Consider the following 23430-nt stretch of genomic DNA (forward strand, 5'->3'; position numbering starts at 1 on the left):
AGGAGGAGGAGAAGGAAGAGGAAGGCCCGCCCGCCCCGGAAGGCCCGCAGCCGGCCCGGTGCGGACAGCCGGCGGCTCCCCTCTCGCAGCCGCAACCATGGGGAAGTCGTTCGCCAACTTCATGTGCAAGAAGGATTTCCACCCCGCCTCCAAGTCCAACATCAAGAAGGTGAGGGGTGAGGGGTGCCGGGGGGGGCTGAGCTGGTGCCCCGGCGGCGAGGCCCGGCCGTGCCCCGAGCGCTTCGCTCCGTGGTGTCCGGGGCTTTCCGGAGCCGTGCAGGGGCTCGGGGGGGCGGCCGCAGGCAGCGGGGCAGGGAGCTGGGGGCCGGCGGGGTCGGGGCTGCCCCCGCGGCTCGGAGGAGCAGAGGGGTCGGGCAGCTACACTCGAGCTCACGCCCCCAGGAGATCAGCAGCGTGAAAGACCGCTGCCGGCTGAAATCAGGCGTTAACTGGACATTCAGAAGCGATTCGCGTTGATTTTGGTGTTCTCGCTTTCTAATGAACGTCTCCCGTGGCATAAACTGACCTGTCATGGCAACGCCGTCCTCAGTGTTATCTTTTCAAGCTGATGATTTTGGTTTGGAAAAGCAAGTGTTAATAAACAGGGGGAGGAAAAGGCAAGAAAAAAAGCTTAAAAATAGTTGCAGTTTGAGACTTCCTCACAGGCTTGTGTAACTCTCTTTCCCTGGCTCCACCTCCTGAACACGCATCTCCGTTGATAAATAAACACCATACACCGACCAGGGAGCCCCCCTCCTGGCACCATGTGCTCTCCTTTTCCCAGTATTTCCCTGCTGTCTGACCTGGCTGCTGAGATTTCATCCCCAAAAGAAAAAATGTCACCATTCCCAGAGCTCCTGAGAGAAGCTGGGGTCCGATCAGGGTCTGCCCTGAGCCTTGGGTGTCAGGGTGTCAGTATGGGAAAGCCCAGGGCATTTTCTGAGCTTACTTTCCATTTGTGTTCCTAAACTTTTCCACGTTTTATTTCTGAAATGTTGTTGAAGTTTCAGCTTATCTTTTATACAAAGTCAATTTACAGTAGACTAAACAAGTGATGTAGTTGTACATGGATCTTTACAGTAAGTTCTTGTTTGTTTAAAGTAGAAACTGACTTGTTTTTACTAGGTATGGATGGCAGAACAGAAAATATCATATGATAAAAAGAAACAAGAAGAATTAATGCAACAGTATCTTAAAGAACAGGAATCCTATGATAACAGGTGAGAATTGGCATACCGTCACATGCTTCTTCCTTCCACCTCCTCTTTTCATGACAGCGAAGGTCATCTGAGTGTAAGTTATTTCACAGACTGTCCGCCACTGACCGTAAGTGAGGTCAGTGACTTGTGTGTTATTATCTGTTTAAGCAGAAGTCACAAGAACTTCTTTCAAAAGGTTTATGTGGGTCCTCATTTTCCTTTTAACATCTGCTACATTGAACAGAACAGCAAGTAACCTTGTACAGTGACATACTCTGATCACACAGGAATCTGTTTTCCATAATTTTGTGAACACAGAATTGTGTTTCAGTTGTGTTTGAAATGCGTGATCTTTGGTACGCAGTGGAGCATACAGAAGTGTTGACTGGTCTCTCAGTTCTTTTGATATTCAACATTTGGTGCTCAGATTAACAAATGACAAATTTCAAGTTGCTATCACAATTTCCTGCTGCACATTTCTTTCTTTTTTTTTCTTCAATAATTAATACGAATGTGAATGTTTTGTGTGTAACACTACAAACTCTGTCATTTTCGTTTAGATTGCTTATGGGTGATGAGCGTGTGAAGAATGGTCTTAATTTCATGTATGAGGCCCCACCTGGAGCAAAGAAAGGTACTCTGGTTTCCTGACTGTGAGCAAACAGTGTTGCAAAGCTAAAATCACTCCAAAGAAACAAGCATAGCGTCTTATATTTTAAAATAACATTTTCAAAGTGAGTTAATGCTAGAAGGTATAGTTTTTAGTTCTTCCTGCGGGAATATGTGGAGATGCATACTATTTAATAATTTTGTTGTAATAATAGTTTGATTCCTCCTAAACTGAGAAATTGTTTTTAAGCAGCAGTTCAATGTGAAGAGAAGAAAAAGATAAAATAACTTTTATGGCAACAGCAGAAATTCAGTCCTTGACTAAAGGTGTTTCTCTAACCAATTACAAAGTCATTGCGTGAGGGGCAGGAACTAGACCTTACCAACACAGTAACTCAGACTACACAAACCTGTGTTTGGCCTGCTCTCCTTTTTAGAAACAGCAAGGTCACTTTTGCTTAAAAGATCTGCTCAAAATTCAGCCTGATCCATGTCAGGCATGGGAGATATCAAGGAGTTAATTAGCTGAAGTGTTATAAAGAAATAAATACTGAATGATCCAACTCTGGTGGGTCTGTGACTATGTTTAGTAGATTCATAAATATGAGTTACTGATTACTGTCCCCACTGAGCTGAATTTCTGAATTTTTATTTTTGAATATATATATATAATTCTATCTGCAATAATATAGCCAAAATATTTCATCATATTTGCCTGAAATATTTATTTTCATCATATTTAATATTTTCATCATATTTACTGAAATATGACCTTTTAATTTTTTAAAAGTTTTAAATATGACACTTTTAACATGAAGCTGTACTGATAAGTATGGGCCCATGGGACTGACACAGTGATTGACACAGTAGTTTTTGTTAAGTAGCTTTTAGGGTATTTTTGAGATCCTTTTAACCAAAGAATTGAGTTTAATATAAATTGAACCTGCTTTGCAGTAAGCCCATGCCTGCTAGGAATCATGTTAAACTTTGTCAGAGGAAAACCTTTCATAAATTGCAATTTCAGTTTCATGAATTGGCTAGTGAAAAAACGTATTTTAACAGAGTACTGTACTGTAGGAGGCACTAATTTATTTTGAGAAATTTAGGTTAGGTTTCTCTACTAAGCTTCATCTATTAAATTCCAATTGAGTTGACTATAAAGTTAATGATAACCTACCAGGGCAACTCCTTGTATAACTGGTATGACAGACGAAGTGACTATGAAACAAATCCTTCTCTCTCTGAAAAGCAAAGAAAACTTCACATTGTAGAGTCCAACTCCAGGACGTTTCTGCTGCCTGATTGTATAATGTTGCTTTGGCAAACTTCTAAAGTTTTTTGTGCTTCCATATCAAAGCAATATAATTCTAAGAAGATTTGGTTTCAAAGGATTTGTAACTGCACATACTAGAAGCTGATTATTTATTAGTGTGCTCTATTTAGTTTATGTTACTTTCTGAGTATTTGTGCTATTGTATTAGTATAAACCATAAAATACTTTGTTTCCAGATTAGGTGACAGCTGCATTTTAAATGTATAATTAATGTATCATCTCTTTTCTTTTCATGATTTCTGAAAACTTGAAGAGGAAGCTAAAGAGGTATTTCATTACACCATTTCTTTTGCTTTCTACCTATTTACTTTATTTTTTTTTTTTTTCAAATCAAACTTTCTGTGTTTTCTGTTTTATAGCAAGAAGGAGAGACTGAATACAAATTTGAATGGCAAAAAGTCGCCCCTCGAGAAAAGTAAGATATCTCAATTTTATCCAAAGAAATATATATTTTTTCCTATTTACCTTCCATAACCTCTTATTTTTCTTACTTCTTACTCTTTTTAAGCAGGTTGTATGTGTAACCCTTCCATTTCCTCACAGTTAATTAGTAAAACCTCTAAACCTGGAACCATTTCCTTGATCAGCTTAGTTTTTGTTTGAATTTTATGTCCGTGTTTGAAAATACATTAAAGCCAACATTTACCAGAAGCATATCTCCGAAATAGGTACACTTAACAATAAGAGGTCTCAAAGTAGTTTTGTATGTGATGATTTAAAAAAATAAAAAAAAAAGTGAATTTAATATGTTTGTTTTTTGTGTTTGTGTAACAGATATGCTAAGGATGATATGAATATCAGAGATCAACCATTTGGTATCCAGGCAAGTTACATAAATTTCACTCTGTGGATGTCTTGGGTATATTTCAAATATTATCTAACCGCAGAACATTCACATGGACTCTCTTAATTTTATCATCTGTTTATCAGTGAGTTTAAAAGCTTTTTTTATGCCTAATAACATGTACATTTCTTTAAGTGTTAGGTTGAATTGTTAGGTAAATTATGGTTTGTTTGTTTGTTTTCCTTTTAGGTGCGGAATGTGAGATGTATTAAATGCCACAAGTGGGGTCATGTAAACACTGATCGAGAATGTCCTTTATTTGGCCTTTCTGGAATTAACGCGAGTTCGGTCTCCAGCGATGGTTCAGGTAGGCAGTGAATGCCTTTCAAAGGGTCTGGTTAGAAATTTTGGGGAAAATCATCAGGTTTATTTTGGAAGGTTTAAGTTTATCTTATTTGAAAGGGTTAATAAAATGGGGAAAATGCTTCTTTATTTCAACTGTGCTATCCCCAATTTCAAATTACTTCAAAAGCTAGGGATCTAATTGTTTAATTAGTAACACATTTTAAAAAGAATCTGTAAACACTGTTGCCTTTAATTCTATCTGTGGCAAAAATTCAGAAGCTGCCATTAAATTGTTTATATAAGATTGACAATATCTGTCACAAAACAAACAAACAGAAAAAAACCAACAACCCCATATTGTCAAAGACTGTCCCAGTTCAGAAATTCAGATTTGGACAAACTGCTTGGAAATCTGTAATGTAGCAGGATGTCTTTGCTAATCATCTGGGGAGAAAGGAGAGTTTTTTTTTTTTTTTTTTTTTTTTGTTTTTTTTGTTTTTAAATATATGTAGTTGTTTTTAATATGGACAAAACCATCTTTACAAATGCCTGGTTTCTTCTCAGCTGTCTTATTGTTGCTTCAGGAACTACGTTTTTTGTTTCTCTTTATGAGTTTTCTGTTAGTATTAGATTAAATTTAAAGAAGTGGATGGATATAAACATTCAAATTGAATGTTGTTTGCCTACAGTAGTTTGTTATAAGTTGACTCAAGTTTGTAACACTTCTGATATTCTTAAAGTTGTGGTTTGTTAGGAAACACCTGGTAACATAGGTGAGTCTTCAGACTTGTTTTGCATTTTAAGATCACGTGCCATGTGTATTCAGTTTTGTAGGGATACCATTACAGTTGCACACTTGATAACATCTATTTTTCTTCCATTTTTTCTCAGGTTATCTATTTTATGTAGTAGCTCTTAGTTTTATTACATGTTTAGCCTACCAACAATATTGCCGTTCAGAATTAGACCACCTAGATATGTCATTTCTCTGAGATGAGACGTAGAAGATTTAAGTTAAAGGAAATAGTGTCTCTTACACTCCTCTGCTTTTAGGCATTGTCTGATGATTATACCATTGTATTAGCAATCCTGTAGTTGACATTCACAGCCTTTATATTCAATAGGTTATAACATTAAATCATTTTCTCACCTCGTTCTTATCTTAGAAGAAACTGTGCTTGGAGCATTTGGTGGTGGCGGAATTACATGGTGCAGCTGTAGGTGTCAGATATGCTTTTGTGCTGCAGAACTTTTTCTTTCAGTTCAAATTATGTGGGCAATTTTTAGGAGCGCTTGGCTGGGAAATTTGAAAACATTTGTGCATACTTGCACAAACTTGGGAATGGACTCATCATTTGTAACAGTGTAAAGTGGACACTTTGCAGTGTCAATGTAAGGCTAACTACTTGCTTCAAACCTAACCAAACTAATTATCTAGATGCGGGCAAAGTTTGACTGCGTGGGTGTTTCCTACTGAGAGAGATTGTCTCTAGTTAGCTTCCCAAACAGCCATACGTAAGCCTAAGAGAGGTTGCACATGATGAATTTTGTATGAAGGAAAGAGCTGTAAAATTATTTATATGTTCTCAGACTGTGCAAGTGACCTAACATTTTCGACGCTGGAACTTATACGACAGTGTGCTATGCTGAGCACAGACTTCTTAACAGGCTGAGAGGAAAGATTTCAGCAAGTAGGGGCGGGTGACAGATCAGGATTTGTATATATATAATTTGTTAGACACTGTTCTTGGATTTAAACAATCAGCTGTGATGATACTACTACTTTCTCTTCCTTTCTTTCAGGCAAACTATATGTAAAAACACTAGTAGTAACGTTAAACAATTACAAACTTTTGATTTAATAGCAGATAAAAGGCTTATAGGAAGTAGTAATATCATTAATTAGATCAGCAGTAAAAAGGTTGTCTGCTTTTTCTGACCTCAGGCATGCAATCCTTTCGTCAGCTTTTCTAAATCTTAATCTGATTTAAAAACAAGCTAAATTATGCACCTTTAGGGACTTCTTTAGTTTGCATGAGTGTAAACGAAGCACACAGTTTAGTGAGAATACAAGTTACTGAATTCACTGATTCTATTAAGACTCGTAACTTATGCACAGGACAGATTAAGTTTATGTCTCATATAAATAGTATTTTCTGAACCCTGAAACCAGTCCTGTGTTGTCTGGAATGGGAGTAAGTGTCTTTGCTGTGCTGTGGATCTTCAGTCAGCTCTGTAAAGTTAACCTAAACTGAAAGTCAGTCAGTCTGTCAGGGCAGTGTTTATTTATTTCATAACAAGACACTGTACTACTAAAAAAAAAAAAAACAAAAAACATTCTGACATGTTCTGATCAATGCCCCCCTCCCCAGATATTCTTGGCTTTGACTATTTCTCTTTATTGCTCTTTGTATCCTTTCATTACATCTACCCAATGCTTTTTTATTAGCCCTAATGCTGAATCAGTCTGCACCTCTAAGAACTTTCTTCTGTTCTTCTGTAAAACACACTTCTTCAAGCTCTGCTTTTATGTCTCTAGACTAAATTTCTAATTTTTTTTTCTGATTATTTTACAGTACTTCGAAAATATCTGTTGCCACACCATTCTTTTTTGATTGGCTAGAACTGTAGAAAATACTGCTGTGTAAGGAACAGGCTTGTTGGTTGTTTTTTAAAGGTGTATCTTTGGAATTTTTAGATAGGGTCCTTGAAAAGAGTTCTGTTGCTCTGAAGTTATTTACTTAGTAGCTCTTATTCTGATCTGTAGTCTTGTCATCCTAAAAAAAAGATGATCTAACAATTCTTTTTTCATTTAACTGATTTTTTTTTTTTTTCTTCTAGGCAATGCTTGGTAGTCACACTACCTAACTTTAGGTTAGGTTTCTTAAAATTTTGAAAATCCTTCTCCCTTGTTAGAACATACCATGCATCAGCACAGTGTCGGAAGGTGCTAGTCCACGTACCACAAATCATCCTGGCTGGTAGCAAATTCCAAAGTAGTCAGTGCTTGAAATCCCTTGACCTTGTGGTAGTACAGTTGATACTAGATGGCCATTGACATTGCTGATTTCTTGAGAAGTATCTTGTGAGAAATGGTGTGGGTTCCCTGTGGAAGGCTTCTAAGAGACCTGTTCTTCTGAACCTTGCTGTTCTGCTTTAGAGAAGCACACCTAATGCAGAGGAAGGTAGATAACTTTGTCTTGTTCGCTGCTCTCTTCCCGCATTTACCCAAATGTGAGTAGTTTTATACTAATTGGATTCATGTCTGAATTGCATCATGCAATAACTTTGAAGTCTTTAAAAATCTCCTTTGTAGAATGGTCACTGCTCTCACATTAGCTGTTCACATTACTGAACAGCTAATTAATCTGGAAAGGAAACAGTGGTAGGCCACAGTATTGCTAACAAATCTTGATGCATTTACAAAGGATTGGCACTCACCTAATAGGAGGGAAACTTTCATCTTTTTCCTTGGTTAAAAGCAAAAGCTCTTCCCAGAAAATGATGTGAAAATTGCTTTATTAGGAAAACTAAATTACTGAGTTAAAAACTGCAAAAGCAGCAGTCATTCCCCATCCTTCTTTTCTTCCCCCCAAAAACCCGACATTCAAAGATCTTCTTTGAATGGCATCTTCAATTTAATAAAAGCACAGGGGGTAATTTGTATCTTTAAATGCCCAAATCAGTAAGTTTCGGTAGGACTTGGACTCGTTATTTGAATGAAAAGTTAAGTAATGCAGAAGCTGTTTTACCAAATGAGTATTTCATGTTAAAGGGAAAGAAATAGCATGTGAGCAGAACAGTGAATTAGAGGTTTGTATGGTGAGCTGCTAAAAAGCACAGTTCCTGCATTTCAGCATTTTTGCCTTTTTTGTTTGTTGACAGAAGTTTTCCAGAGCAGTCTGCCATTAGAAGGTGCTTCAAAAAATTTTCTACTTTGTTCTTCTACTACTAATACGAGAACTGTACACATGACTTCTAATAGCCAGCATTGTTTCCTTTGACATCTCTACAGGCAAAGAAGATATTGAAGAGCAATTAACACAAGCGCAGTATGTGTTTTGTTCTACTGTTCTCCTCCTCCAGGAAGAGAGCGAAGTAAAATATCTTATCTGGGCTCAGGCTTTTTTTTCAGCCTCAAGGGAAATGGTTGAGTTAAAAATGAATGAAAATGAAACTTCTGTGTCAAATTGAATTGCATTACCTAAAGTTCTTGCTCTTTTTCCTCATGAGGAAAGAGTTATTCATCTCCTATTTACAATTTTTCAAGCATCATAAATAACCACCATTTTTTCTTTCCCATAAATTCTACAAACTGCAATTCTCTTGTTTCAGCAGAAAGATACTTGTCATCGAATTTATCTTATGTGACGACTGCATTGCGATCTTCCTCTTGTCACATAAACCACAGCAGCAATCGCCAATCAGTTTTAGTGTTGAGTAACTTGCATGCAAAGAGCAGTTGACTTTGGTTTGCTCAGGTGGCACTGCTGCAGGTTAATGCATGCTTGGCACACAACTCTGTTTTACGAGGAAAAAAGGCCACTATCTTTTGGGATCTGAAATACACTGCAGCGCTCCAACAAACAGAAAAATAATTACCACCAGTACCTTAACTTAGGCTTGGTGGCTTGGTTATTTTGCTTCTGGGACTGCTTTACTAATCTAGCTCGTAATTCATACTGGAAAAAAAATAATAATCTTACCATTAAAAAAGCGCCTTTTGAATAATATCTCACCAGTGAATAGAGATTATTTTTGCAATAAGGCAATTTCAGTGGATGTGGTTATCATGGGATAATCACACCCCTGGGGTACAGCCTTGTCTGTAATCTCCCAGGAGTGTAATTATTTCATGATAACTGCACCCCCTGGTGTTGCATTATTTCCATTATGAAATTCTTAGTTTTAGATATAAAGTAACTTACTTTGATCACTGGAAACTGCAAAGTAGTGTTAGAATGCTCCAGCTGTGAGGCTTACAGAGACCAACTTATAAGATTTACTTCTCCTTTGCAAAGTTAAATTAGGCAATCAAAATGCTGCTTTGGGCTAAACTGATTTACAGTTTGTTGGTTGTTTTTTTTTTTTTACTGATAGAATCATAGCTTTCAAAGTTCAGACGATGAAAATACCTGTTGTGGTGCTGACTTTGTGCAACAGCATGTATATGCATGTGTAAAATATGTAATGTGTACCAGGAGAAAAACATGTCAGTAGCCTCTGAAAGTTTGACTGTACATTTTTAAAAATTATTAATCAGCAACATCTGTTTTGTTGTGCTTTTCAATAATTTTTGTGTGTGAGGCCTGAAAAACCTTTGACTTTATTAGAACAGGGACTCATAGGTTTTATGTGCAAAAAGTTTTTGAAGTAATGTTGTTAATTCACTTCAACATTGCCTGTAACTGCCCTGGCTGGGTGAACTAAATACTCTTTTTTTTTTTTTTTTTTTTTTTTTTTTTCATGCAAGCAATCTATCTTCTTCTTCCATTTTGAAGGAGGCAGATGGAAGAAATTGCTAAATAAATAAATAAATAAATAAATAAAAATATGAAAGCTTAAACACTTACAACTTAAATTATATCTGTTTTGAACAACAAGAACAACAAAAAACTGCTAGGAAACAATTTATTACTTTCTTATGAAAAAAGGCATTACTACATTATGAAATGTAGTCTCAGATGGGGAGGTAATTTTATGAATGCTCTAGTTAGTGAGATACTAACATTAAAAAAAATAAAAAAATGTTGGCCTAGGAAACCTAATCCTGGAAAGTTCTGGGCATCCTTCTCTAGTATGAAATCCTTCAAATATTTTGCAATCAACTGGCTCTGTACATAATTCTTCCAGTGAAATTACAGTGAAAGCAAGTACTGTAAAATGATTTAAATGTTAAGGATAATTCAGACAAATAATAATAAAAATGTGACTGGATATCCAGAGCCTGATGTTCTACCAAGATTTTTTTGAAGAAAAAACAAAACCAAAACAAAACAAACAAAAAAGCCACCTCAGTTAATGCCAATAATTTTTTTTTTTTTTTTTGAGTATACCTGAACTAATTGGGGTTGTGTCTGTCACTTGATGATCTGAAGCTTTTTGGGGTGTAAAATTCCTTTCTACGGTAAATGTTGAAATTATCAACCATATTGAGCCAGGAAAAATGAAATCTAAGCATATATTATTATGTCTGTAATCTCACTCCATTTTTTTCAGTGACAAGTATGGTACCATTTTGTTTTTCAACAGATAAAAATTTACATTGTATTGGGAACGCAGGACTGGATTGAAGTGTTCTCTTGAATCTGTATTAACAAAGAGAAAGTACTTGAATATGCTAACTGTGACCATTTGTATTAATGGTCATCTGTAGAAACGCATAGTGTATGAAACTTTCCTTTATGATCTGCAGCTGAGACCTTTGATTGTGAACAGTAGGAGCCCTAACAAAATCTCCACATAGTTCAAGAACTGACACATTTTAGAATAATCCTCCATTTATGCTTCAGAAGAAGCCTCTGTATTTGGTGTGAATGCATAAAATACAGATTTCTATTAGAAGCCTTTTGCTTGGCATTTGAGTGATAAATATGGATTGCTATAGCAGCTTGATAAGTTAAATGGTTTTTACTTCTTAAAAAAGTAAAAAGGAAATTCAAGATTCTCTGAAATAGCCTATGACAAAAGCATGGCAAAGTGTTAAATTCAGCTAAACTGCAGCTACTTCGAAGAAAAGCTAATTAAAAGCCAGAGTTTTTGCATTCATTGGTCTCTCTCAATGCCAACTGGAGCAGTTGCTTTGAAGTGTAAATATGGTCTGAATGCAGTCATCTCTGAAATGGATGGAAAAATTATCAGTAAAAATTTTCAGTTATGAATTAGTGGAGGCAGCATAAATTTGCTGGGTTCTTCAAGACCAGGATCATGGTCACATAATTATGATGATAACTCCTTGTCATTTAGATAAATAAGAAACGTCTATTCTTATCTCTGTCATAACCACCATAAAAATTCACACAAGATGCAGTGTGATTATGCTCAGTGCATTTTATGTCATCTGCAAAATAACATATCAAACTGCGCGGAGAGCACAAAAGCTGTATGGATATGTTATTGACAAGCCTGTCCATGCGAATTCGAAAATTAGTTTCTGTTTTGAAGAAAACCTAAAAAGCCTCGTATCCAAATGTTAGGCATTTGCTTCCACACAGAGAAGGTAACATTCTGAATTCAGAATATATTCATCCTCCTTGCGATGGTGTGCTAAGCTAAAACCCACTAGCAGCATGGTTTTCCAACACCTAGTTAATGTGAAAGAGCTGTTTGCAGTTCAGTTGTGTCATGTGTGAGCTTAGGATGTGCAGTTCATCTTTAATGGATAATTCAATAAAATCCTGTTTGTTTTGTTTAAGGATCACTAATGAGGGGGTTTTAAAGTCTGAGTGGTAGTTGCCAATTTGATCGATCAATTCAACAGCAGAGCATGACTTTAATATTGTTGTCACATAGAAAATCAAATTTCAATTTGGAAGAGTTATGGCATCATACTGTCCAAGATGCATGTAAGAAAGAATGATGACAACATGCTTAGGCCTACTTTGTTAACAAAAATTACGTGGCTATAAAGGATAAGCCTATAAAGGATACAAGAGTATCTTGTCCTTGATTCATAGGTGACTTTTTAAACATTGATAGAGGGGCGTATAATGAGTGCAAAGTATACTGCTGAATGGCTAGCATATCAGCCAGTGTGCTTTTTCACATTTATGTTCATATGAGCTGCCTCTCCATTAGGAAATCATGAGATGTCGAATGGTATGATGTGATATTTTGAAAATGATCACATCTGTAAACTAGAAGATATCCCACACCAGAATGCATTCTTGGCATAGGAAAGCTCTACAAAACTCCAAATGTATTCTGCATATTCCGGTTTGATGAGACACAAAATGAGCATTAGTTAAAATGAAGGTTTAAAAGTTGTAATTAAAATGGCACCATGAAAAACCTACTCCTTTTTTTCTGTATTTTTAATTGAATAGTCTACTTCAATTTGTAACAATACATAACAGCAACCACTATGTAAGCGCAACTGGTTGCTATAATTTCCTTTGCTGCAAGTGGGCATATTGGTTACAATATTAGTGCTTCTTATCTCTTTGTTTTCCATATGTATTCCATGATAAAAACCTAGTTAGAAAATTAATTGATTGCAAAGACTACTTCAGTTTGTTATCTGTACTGGTGACGGCAGTGAAAGCTTTTATCAATAAATCGAGGAGATACTGTCGAGTATGCATCATGAGTAGATAGATGTAAAAGCGCTATTTTTAGTGATACTGGCAATCACAATATTATTGTCTGTCCTTCCTGCCACTGAAACTGTTGTAGAAAAAGTGGTATTTAATCACAGTTGTTATGAAAAGAGGCTTTAACATACTGTTCTCTAATGTTGGGTAATTTGAAAAATGTGCTTTAGACATTTTAATGGAGGTCTGCTGGATGGTGTGTTACAGCTAGCATTGTTCTCCCAAGAGGAGTCCTTTGCCCATGCTCATTAGAGGAAATACTTTGGCAACAACAAAGTGTTACACACACAGCTTCATGAGAAGTACAGACAGAACTGAAAATGAGTTTCAGCTATAGGTTTTTCTCATTTCTGGGCTGAGAGTGGGGGTAATGATGTGGGGTAGGAGAGCTTGCTGTAAGCTAGGCATTTAGTAATTGAAATCCAGAATTATATTGCCCCCTGGTTGTTTAATAGAAGCAGAATTGATTCTGTTAAATTGATCTCAGTTAAGTGCGATAAGAAATTGGAGTGCTCTTTGTTATAAAAGCAAATTGACAAAATGTTGTAGAAATCTTGGTATGATATCCTTCTGCAATTCAGTATAATTGATGCTCACATACGCTTCAGAAAAATTCTATTTACAGCTCTTCTATTTATTTAATTGTATGAATATTGTAGGGATGCACCAACAGCTGTCAAGCTAAGGTTGCACTTGATGAAGGTTGTACTTGATGAAGACTAAAAACCCTCTTTTCACTCTTCATTGAGTGGTTTGAGCTTCCAGATTTAATGCCCCACCTCTGAGTCAACTGAACTATCTCAATGTTTTCCTTAAATGCTATCTTAAAAAGAAGAAAGAATTAATGCATTAAGAACTTCTCTGAGAAGTAAGAAGCAGGAATAAACTATAGCCTGTTTGCTTGAAAACATTATTCCTTGAGAATTGTAAAGACCATGAAAAAATATTTTTAAAATGCTTTTGTGAGTCTTTATTTATGGAGCCTGTGCAAGTCCTTAATATAATTTTAAGTACCTGTAGCTGCAGAAAACTTAACAACATGTCTTAACGCACAAAAATAAGTATGATATCAGCATACAATTAATTTCAATATGTGGCAAAAAGCTTTTCTGAGACTGGATTTTACAAAAGATAAATGTTTCAGTTTTAAACAAGTGTCATCTGGAAAAGTTTTAGTTTTTTTTTTTTTTCCTATCAAAATGTAAATTCCAGAAAATAAGCTTGACACATAGTCATATTCAAAAATAGCAAGGTACTGTATTTGACTTGTTTCAGAAAGAATAAGAAACAGATGATGAAACATTATAGCTTTGAACTTATTTTTAGTTAGCTGATGGATGAATGCTGAAAGACTAGTTGTTAGAAGTCCTAGCAATCAGCTATTTTTACAGGATTCCTGTATCTAAATTGCTGTCAACTCATGACACAATGTCATCTCCAGACCTTTTCACCTGCATGAGATGATTCAGCGAGCTTCTTCACAGACCATCTCACAAGTCTATAAGGAAACACATATATGAGGGCGTCAGTTTGCACAGTACAGTGTTTTTCTACCTTCATATATGAATGATTCCTTGGAATCATATTCCTTGCTGTTCAAGGAATACCTAGCTAGCATCAGTTCCCAATATCTTAGCCAAGAGCCCCTCAACTTAAACTTACTATCTGTTCTTACCATGTTAAACCATACAGTTTTTTTGGTTTTTGTTTTTTGTTTTTTTATTTATTTAATGAGAACTTAACTGAAGGAAGATGCATAGCTTCTCATGCTTAGTCATAGTTGACTTCAGATTTTGTCTGAAGATCTTGCAGGGTGATGTTGTAAGTGTAGTCATAAATCAATGATAAACCGAAAGGATTTACCTCTTTGGCTTACCAAGTAAACAGTTTGATCACAGTGGACACCGTCATGTCTCTAACAAGCACGACTCCACAGCCAGTCACACCAGTGAAAGGAAGATGCCCTCTACCTGAAAGCACACTGGTGGCTCCACAGTTTTAGCTTTAGCTCCTAATAAGCCAAGGACACTTCTGAGAATAATTTTTTTCAGACATGCTAGGTGAGGTTCAGTGTTTGGTTTTGTTTTTTACTGTTTTTGTCTTCCTTGTTTGTATTAGCCAGGAGAAATATCCTACTTAATTTTATAGTGTGGAAAGGAGTGTGGTTGTTTGCTCACACATTGTCACCCACAGCTTTTAAGACTACTACAAAGCAAACTGGCCTGCTTGGGTTGTGCCTGGCCCCAGTCTGCGCATGAAGGGTTGTAAAATAGGACTTTGTTTTTTACTGTACTTTCATTTATGGGGTGGACTTATTTTCTGTTGTTTTCTGAACCCTTTGGTTATAGAAAAACTAATGTATGTAAAAAAGCTTTGTGGAGGCATTTCCTTACAAGCCGGGATGAATTTAAATTACTGTTCCCTCGCCACAATTAAAGGGAGACCAAAAACAGAAATAACTTGATTCAGAAACCACTTTAGTCACAGGGTTCTGTGGGTATGTTTAATGTAGCTTGTATACGTGCAGAAAAGAGGAGTAACAGTGATTCGTTAGCTGTCCTTGTTATCGTAGTACCATCTTGCAACTAAAACGTAGCAGATGGAGCCATGAATGTGTTTCCCTGATGGCATTAATAAGCACAGAAGCAGAACTCATAAATTTATTTTTAGCCTAGTTTGCTTTCCTTTTAAGCATACCTAGTATGTGTGTTTGTTTTTTAAACCTAGTGCTGATTTCACCTCTTAAAAAGCAAATGGAAACTAACTCAGAGCTTTGTGTGTGGTTGTGTGGTGGATCCGGGCTTGAGCAGGCCTCTCACAGGCCTGCTCCCATCTGCTGGTCTGTGCTTTAAAGCACAACTGCTGTCAGTTGGACAGAAAAGCACAAACATCAGTAATATCGTGCATTGAGATTAGCTTTTTATGTAAAAGAGGAAATGACTTTACTTACCTCTTTCCAGTGCTGTTGTGAGTAAAGAATGCCTGATCAGTTAGCGCTGTGCTCTTGTAGGCAGGTATGCCTTCGTGCCTGTCTGTTCGTGCACGTCTGTTCGCTAGTCTTTGTGCATGACTGTAACAGTAGGGGCTCCCTCTTAGTCTTCTTGCAGATTTCCTGTATAAATTTGGACAAGTTGTGTTTCTCTGTTTACCTAATCACACTGATGGGAATTGTTAGTTATACAGTACAGTTCAAAGTGTGTACAGTGCCCCAAGACACCAAGGGGGAAATACCTGCAGAGTTAATTACCTTTCTTTGTTAGGCAGTGGCTCTTCCCATGTTTGAATAAAGGGGAGAATACAGGCTTTGATCAGGTCAAAAGTTCTGATTTCTTTGCTATGGCGAAATCTTTCTTTGAGAATTTGCACTTGTCTCCATTCAACTTCCTCGTACAGGGCTTGGTTTTGATTCTGTACTTGGCACACACGCATGTGTGTTAACAAGCATGTATAGGTACACCAGGGAGCTGGAACTTTTGTTTCTTCTCTTTGATTAGTCTTTTAAATTTGAAATAAGCAAAACTGTAGATGCAAGAACGCATATATGTTCATTAACATCAGTGAGCTTATAATTACACTGTAACACATATAAAGAAAAAACTCTTTTGTTAAAAATGTATGTGCAGGGGAAAAAAAAGCCCCTACTTAATAGATCATATAAACTCAAGGAGAGACTAAAAGGTATCTCATTAAAAAATTCCTTTGCCTGGTAAAATAAGAAACTTGTAAAGAAACACGGGGGCTCCTTAAACCATTTCCAAAGTTTTATCTTCTTCAGTCTTGTTTTACATAAAGGCCTGTTTGTTTCTGTGAACAAAGTGTTATACAGGAAAACTAAGAAAAAGATGAAGCTGACTTGTTTTGAGAAGGTACTATTTCATATTTTCCATAATAAAAAATTCCAATCACTTTTCATACTTTTCCACATTAAAAATTCATGAGTTTTGTTCTTCTCCACAACTAAGAAACTCTTAAAACCGCAAAGCGGGATCAATATTTTCCATAAGACTAAGTTAATCTTATCATTTGCAATTAGTTCTCTGAAGTATTGGTAATCGTCTGTTTGATGCTCAGTTTTACATTGCTTCTAATTGTACCTACTAGATTTATCTTATGCAGTATTGCTAATTCATTGACAGGAAGGCTAGTGAATGAACTGGTATGGAAATTTACTAATGTGACCAACCAGAGAGGGTATGTTTGGGGTGAACAGAAAGCAACTGATCAGAGAATTACTTCAGGTTTTGCTGATTGCAGTATTCGTTTAAAGCAAAAGATTGAGTTATGGGATGTGTAAGTGACACAGTCAAGCTTGAACAATCCAAGCAAAGCTGATGTGCCTAATCCCAAACATCTACTCTAATGCAACATACTGCATATTTTGAAGCTGAAACTCATGAGAAGACTTACAGTAACGCCCAGAGACCTGTTTACGGGTCACTAAACTAAGTAAGGACGTAGATTAACTTTTTTGTGTATTTATTTTCCATATATATACCAGGTTTCTAATGATAGTTAGTTGCTACATTTAAGTCAATTCAAAAATATGTCATTTTGAAAAATGCCTTATTGGTGGCATATTATCAGTGTACTTTCCCATTGTCTTAGGGGAGAGGAGACACTTAAAAGTCTTACTGTATCGTTTAGTTTCTTTAGTTTTCCTGTGCTTTTTGTACTGTAGTAGAAATACACTACTAGACTTACCTAAATATATTGTTTTCAACATGACAAAGTTACATAAGAGAATCCCCTTGTACTTAAAGAAAAATGCAATTATTTTCTATTCTGAATCTCCAGACTGCTGTTTTAGAAAATCATATCTGATTATTTGCTCAGCAGAAGATTATTGAGTTGATTTAGCTGTGATTTTACTTAACAAAGCTTCAACTGAATTCCTACTGTGGAGTCCAAAAAAGGTAGAGAGATATAAATGATACATTCAAACTGTGATTTTTGTGAACAGGGCCATCAATGCACCCCTCGGAGCTAATAGCGGAGATGAGAAACAGTGGGTTTGCACTGAAACAAAATGTACTGGGGAGAAACTTGACCGCAAATGATCCATCACAGGTAATGATCTTTTTACCAGTAAGCTGAAAATGTCTATAAATCTAAATGTGATTGCTTGTGAATTGCTACTTAATGTTTTCCAATATGCATATCCATAGGAAAGCTGAATAGCTGTACCAGTAGAAAATCTCCAGAAACTTACTGTGTTCTCCAGCTCTGTTTTAGTCAGAATGGTGAATCATAAGTTACTTTTTTAAAAACTATATGTAATAAATTAAGTACCTCATTTGGATGACAAGAAATTTAATTTTTCATGAAAGAATGGTTACGGGTTTTGTCACTTAATATTGTTACACCTGCTATTTCTGAGAATGCAAAAATTTAGTTGTCTTTATTTAGACTGCACAAGGTATACTTCTAGTTGAGGTGCTTTGATAAAAATGTAAAGTGTAAAATATATATATATATATTTATTGTGCAAGCCACAACGAAATAACCTTTGTTCATGTGGCAGGATAATCAAGCCAGCAAGTGACCAAGTTTGAAATAGAGAGGGGACAACAGCCCTCAGCTGTCCTTTAAATGCTGGAATAAATCAACAATTCAGTGTGTACCCGTGCATTTAAAAAAGCTATGCACCCCAGAATACATGTAACAGATGGGCACTGTTAAATGGATCACTGAGATACCAGTCTGTTTGCTTTATGTTAGGTGTGATGGTTGTTTTTTTGTGTGTATGTGGAAGAGCTTTTTAATCTTTATTTCTTCTTTCCCCTCCTAAGTGTGGCTAAAATTAAAAACATCATAGTGGAGAACTGTAGTGTTCCAGATGCACATAATTTGAAGAATTCAGGGTCTTAAAAGTAGCTATGCTTTGATTGTGATACTGTAGGCAGATTGTATGATTACAGTATTTTGCGTTGCTAGGACACTTTATGAACATTTAAAGACTAATAACGCAACAGGTAAGGTAGATGTGCTAATGCCCATTTTCCTAATGACTAAACTGAGATAGAAGAGTAATTTGCCTAAATTACTCTGGGTTTGAGCAGGACTAGCATCTTACCTGTTCACCCAAGCATGGTAACAATGAGGTGACTTATCCTAGAGAATCATATGGGCTCCAAAATTGGTTCATTTTTATTAACTATTTCAGAAATGTTTCTTTCTCTAGCAGTGATTTTTCATATGTTACTAATAACTTCTGATGTTTATCCCCCACATTATAGCACCTACTCAGTTTTGAGATAGGATCTGGGTGGGTGGTTTGTGTTTTTTTTCCTTATAGCAAGTATGTCGGTCTTCCAAAGAGTTTTCAGCTGACTTGGTAATGCAAGTATATTTGTGCTTGTGCAAAAATAAGGTACATGCAGATGCATCACTTTTAATACAGAAGTCTGAATGAAGAGGTTATTTTTATGCAAAAAATTAATGTCCTACAATATTTTCCTAGGAATTTGTTGCAAGTGAAGGAGATGATGATCCAGAAGTTGAATTTTTAAAATCATTGTCAACCAAACAAAAACAGAAACTTCTAAGGTAAGTGTTGGTACCTAGGGGAAGGGATCAGTATTGGCAGTAGTTCTGATTCCATCATTGTCTTGTGCAGCATTGTCCTTGTAACTCTTCTATGCCATTGGTACAGCAGAACATCCACTTAGCTTAACATACACTTGACCACAAATAGCACTGTGCAACGTATTTTTTTTAATCCAGCTGTTCTGTTTTAATACATCCATTCTAACCTAGTTGTGCTGCATTTGCATTGTGCCTCATTTCTAACTGGGATACTGAAATAATAATTGGTTCATTGAAAATGCTGACAATTGGTATTTAAAAATATTATTTTGCATTCTGTTGCTTACAGTATCTTCTTCTGGTATTAAAAATTGTATGTGCTGGTTTACTGGCTTACAATTTGGCCAAGTTTGTTATCATCATCTTCTTCTGTGCAGCTAAAGTCAACTTGATGGTTGGCCTAGCTGAGCACTGCTCTAGGATCAGGGTTTTGTAGTTTGCTGCTTTAGCTAAGCCAGCAGAGGGAGCTCCCCGTATTTCTCTAGTTCTAATAAAAAGTTGATGAGGTTTTCATTCTTTGCTTCTACCCTACTGACTTTGTACGTCAGGCAACTCACAGTTTTTTCCTCTGTTAATTTGCAACATAATCTTGAAATAACCTGAGCGTTTCTAAGATGAAAAGTATGAACTACTGCCAGGTAGATCTCATACAGGTATCACTAGTTAAAACAGCAGTCAGCCTTTTGGGTTAAAAACACATGTTGTATACATGGGGAGCAGAAGGGGAGATAGGTGTATGGTTAAGCCGTACATGGGTAGGGTAGGTACATATGATATTTGCATATATAATAAAACATTCTTTGAAAATATCGTGCATATTATGTTTATTTTAAGTAAGGAACTTGTATGTAGTCTGAGTAATTTAAAGCAGTATTTGTGAACTTCTGCTGCCCCAACACAATTAATTATAGAACTTTATATTTTCAAAGTTGAACTTCATTAAGTATGTGGGTCTTTTAGATGTTAGGAGTCTGAAAGGATTTTTTTTTTCAGTGCGCTGAAACTAGTTTCACTGTTCAGTCACTGAGTTTCTGAGGTTAAACACAGAAGGCAATGAGTTGAAAATAGAAAGCTAGGTAAAAGTAGTTGAATGGCAGTGAATGCATGTGAGTGATAGAGTATTGTAATTGTGGCTAGAAATTTAAAATTTCTAGTTGTGACAGAAGAGGTTATTGAAAACAGCAGTATTATTTGCCTGGAGACCTCTGAGACATAGGTAGGCTTTAAAGTCTCAATTTCCATCTTTTTGCTAATGCTAATTGCTTTTTTTTTTTTTTTCAATTTCAAAATCTGCTATAAAGATGCACAAATAAAAGAGCAGATTGACAATAAAAAAGCACTACGGAATACATGTATTCCTAGTGATAAGGCTAAAACTTATCTCTTTGTAAATTAAGGAAATGCAAAATTATATTGTAATTATGGTTAGCTCAAGGTTAGAAGCTTAAAATAATTTTAAATACTTGGCTGAAAGAGGATTGAAATCAACATGCTTTTATGGAAAATAGTGTATTTACTGTGTAGGACATCTGAAGTAGTCAACTTTAAAAGACAATGACTGTAATTTAGAGTGTCTTAACAAGTCTGATTGCACTACTCTTTTATTTTGAAAATAAAAGGAAATTGGATCGTCTGGAGAAGAAAAAGAAAAAGAAGGACAGAAAGAAGAAAAAGCAGCAAAAGAAAAAAAGCAAGAGTAAACACAAGAAACATAAGATGAGCTCCTCTTCCTCATGCTCCAGCGAGTCTTCAGGAAGCAGCAGCGATAGTGAGACTGACAGCAGAGATAAAGCAGCACAAAAGAAGATGTATTCTAAGAAAAGAAAAAAAGACAAGTTTTCAGAGGCTAGCAGCAGTGATTCAGAAGGAAAGGCAAGGACTAGGAAGGAAAAACTTTATGAAGATCTCTCCAGTAGTCACGGTAACAAGGACAAAGACAGGGAGAAGTATAGACTTTTAAAGCAAGATAGTTCCGCGGAGAACAACAAACAGAGCTCCTGTGAGGGGGAAGGAAAGCCCAAAAGCAGATACCACAGCACCAACAAGAGAGAGACTGAAAGAAAAGAGAGGGATAGGAGAAGCCAAAGTGTGGATGAGAGGCGAGGGAGAAGCCCGTGCACAAGTCACAGCAGTTACAGTAGGCAAAGGCAAAGAAGAAGTCCAAGTGAAAGCCCAGCTGAAGAGCGGCACAGGAAAAATGAAACCAGAAGCCCCAGCACAGATGTGCACAGACAGGAGAAAAAATACAGAGAGAGCAACGGGGACAAGTGCAGTAAACTGGAATATAGAGAAAGGAGCAGACGCAGTAGAAGCAGAAGCCGAGAGAGGAAAAAAAACAGATAGTGTAGGGGACAGGTGCAAACAAAAATGTCTCCTTTTTGATGAATACCTTTAACAAGGGCTCAATTACATATTGCTGTTCATTTTCCAACCTCCGTAACTAGCATTTCCTAAATAAAGCCAACAGCATCATTTATCTAATGTTATAATATTTGTAAATTAGGACAAATATTATGGTATTTTTCTTACTGTATAAATATACTTGTTGGCAAATATCTCTTGTATACATGCGGCAATTCATAGACCTGATTTTAGTGTTTTAAAATATTTCAGAGCAGTATGTGATATTCTTTGTTTTGTCAAGGATAATTTTTGTTTTTAGATGCAACTATGAAGGGAAGCAGAGAGTAATTTGAGAAGAGTCCTGGGATATGTTAAATGATAACAAACACTTGAGATAGGACTGGATAAAATCGCTGCTTCCAATATCAAGACATCATATTGTAGAGTTGGTTGTGTTGTTTTTTTCATACTGAAGCATTTTTCCTAAAGTTCCCTGTAAGAGATCAATTTCATGAGTTAAAACAACAGAGAAACAGAGTTCACATAAGTGTGTAGCCAACATTTTTTTGACCTCCTGCCGTGTACAGCTTGGTCAGGGCTATCTAAACATCTTGAACCCCTGTTGGTATGTGTCAGTACAATGTCAAGTTATTGTTCGATAAGCTCTCAAGACATGAAAAGAATATTTACTGCCGCAACTGCTCCAGGTATTTCATTGTTTGTGGTAGAAAGTCGATGTAAATATTCATCTTCCTGGTTTTGTGAAACAAACTTATTTTTCTTGACCATTCTTGGTCATTTTCTGCACACACTATAAAGATGAACTTCATAATAAAACTCCTTATTCTTTAAAAACTGTAAGAATTGCCTTCTTCTCCAGAATTTGTTCTGAATCAGTACAAATTCATAAGGCTGTGTATTATTGTGAAGGGAATTCTTTGCCAGTTCAGGGTGACAGATGGAAATATGTTAGTAGACAGGTGAAAAGGTGTCGCTGTACTTAGTAATCTGACGAGCAGGTTTCTTCCCCTCCACTGACAGGACAAATGGGACTTTTATTACCAGTCCACTTCTACTTCTTAAAACTGTCATGCAGAAGTTTTTCAATATCACATGGAGTATAATATATGGTGGAAGTGACCTGGCTTATCTTTTAAGCACATGTGAATGAGTTTGAAAGGGTGAACCATTAAGCGATGTCACCTTCTTTTAAATGCTTTTGCATTAGGTTGCTCCAGGCGTTCTTGATGAAGTAGCTGGGAGTTAAAGGGCGTGCACAATTCAGTAGAGTCAGGCCATATATTAATGTGTATGTGAAAGCTCTGGTTTAGAAGGAACAGGAGGAGGTGGCTAAAATGCCCATACAAACAATCTAAACAAAATCTCTTGTGAAGAACATATTATCCCTCTGGGAAGGAGGATAGGCAGGCTAATGTGATAGGGGAAAAGGCATATTCTCATGAAACGTTTTCCTGTTAAATGCAGCATGAAAAACACAAAGAATAATAACTAAGTAACGGAATGTGCTTCTTCTCCAAAGAAAGACCTCTTCCTTACAGGTCGGTCTGGGTGTCGCTGTGTGGCACCGGCACAGGAATCTGCCCACGGCTGCCAACAGCAATGCAACCAACTTCCCCCCGGAGAAGGAAGGGCAGCTCGACACCGAGGCTTTTAGGCATTGTGGTGGGCCCTGCGCTGTATTTGTCTGCATGTAGCTGAGGTGTACGCTGCGTACAGCTGGCCTTTCTGCCCAGGAACACGGCAAACAGCAGGGGTTTGCTGCGATGGTGGCCGTTGCGGGTGGCAGTTAAAGCAGGACAGTGCCGTTTGGGAGGCTCCCATCTCACAGACCACCACCTGAGGGCTTCGCAGGGAGCCCTTCCCTCAGCCCACTTCGCTCCCCGTTCCCGCTGCGAGGGG

General features: G+C 36.8%; 1 protein-coding gene across 1 annotated transcript; it reads left to right on the forward strand.

The window, feature by feature from the left end:
* The first annotated feature begins 17 nt into the window (after window positions 1-17).
* Window positions 18-22344, forward strand: CIRSR (corepressor of RBPJ and splicing regulator). The gene is made up of 10 exons (XM_084289028.1): window positions 18-169; window positions 1126-1220; window positions 1760-1833; window positions 3395-3408; window positions 3501-3556; window positions 3916-3964; window positions 4175-4292; window positions 17543-17649; window positions 19043-19128; window positions 20787-22344. Exons 1-10 carry the CDS (start codon window positions 98-100, stop codon window positions 21508-21510), a joined length of 1395 nt encoding a protein of 464 aa, XP_084145154.1. The 5' UTR covers window positions 18-97; the 3' UTR covers window positions 21511-22344.
* The last annotated feature ends 1086 nt before the right edge of the window (window positions 22345-23430 follow it).

This window comes from Netta rufina, assembly GCF_964035555.1.
Source record: "Netta rufina genome assembly, chromosome: 6".
NCBI lineage: Eukaryota > Metazoa > Chordata > Aves > Anseriformes > Anatidae > Netta > Netta rufina.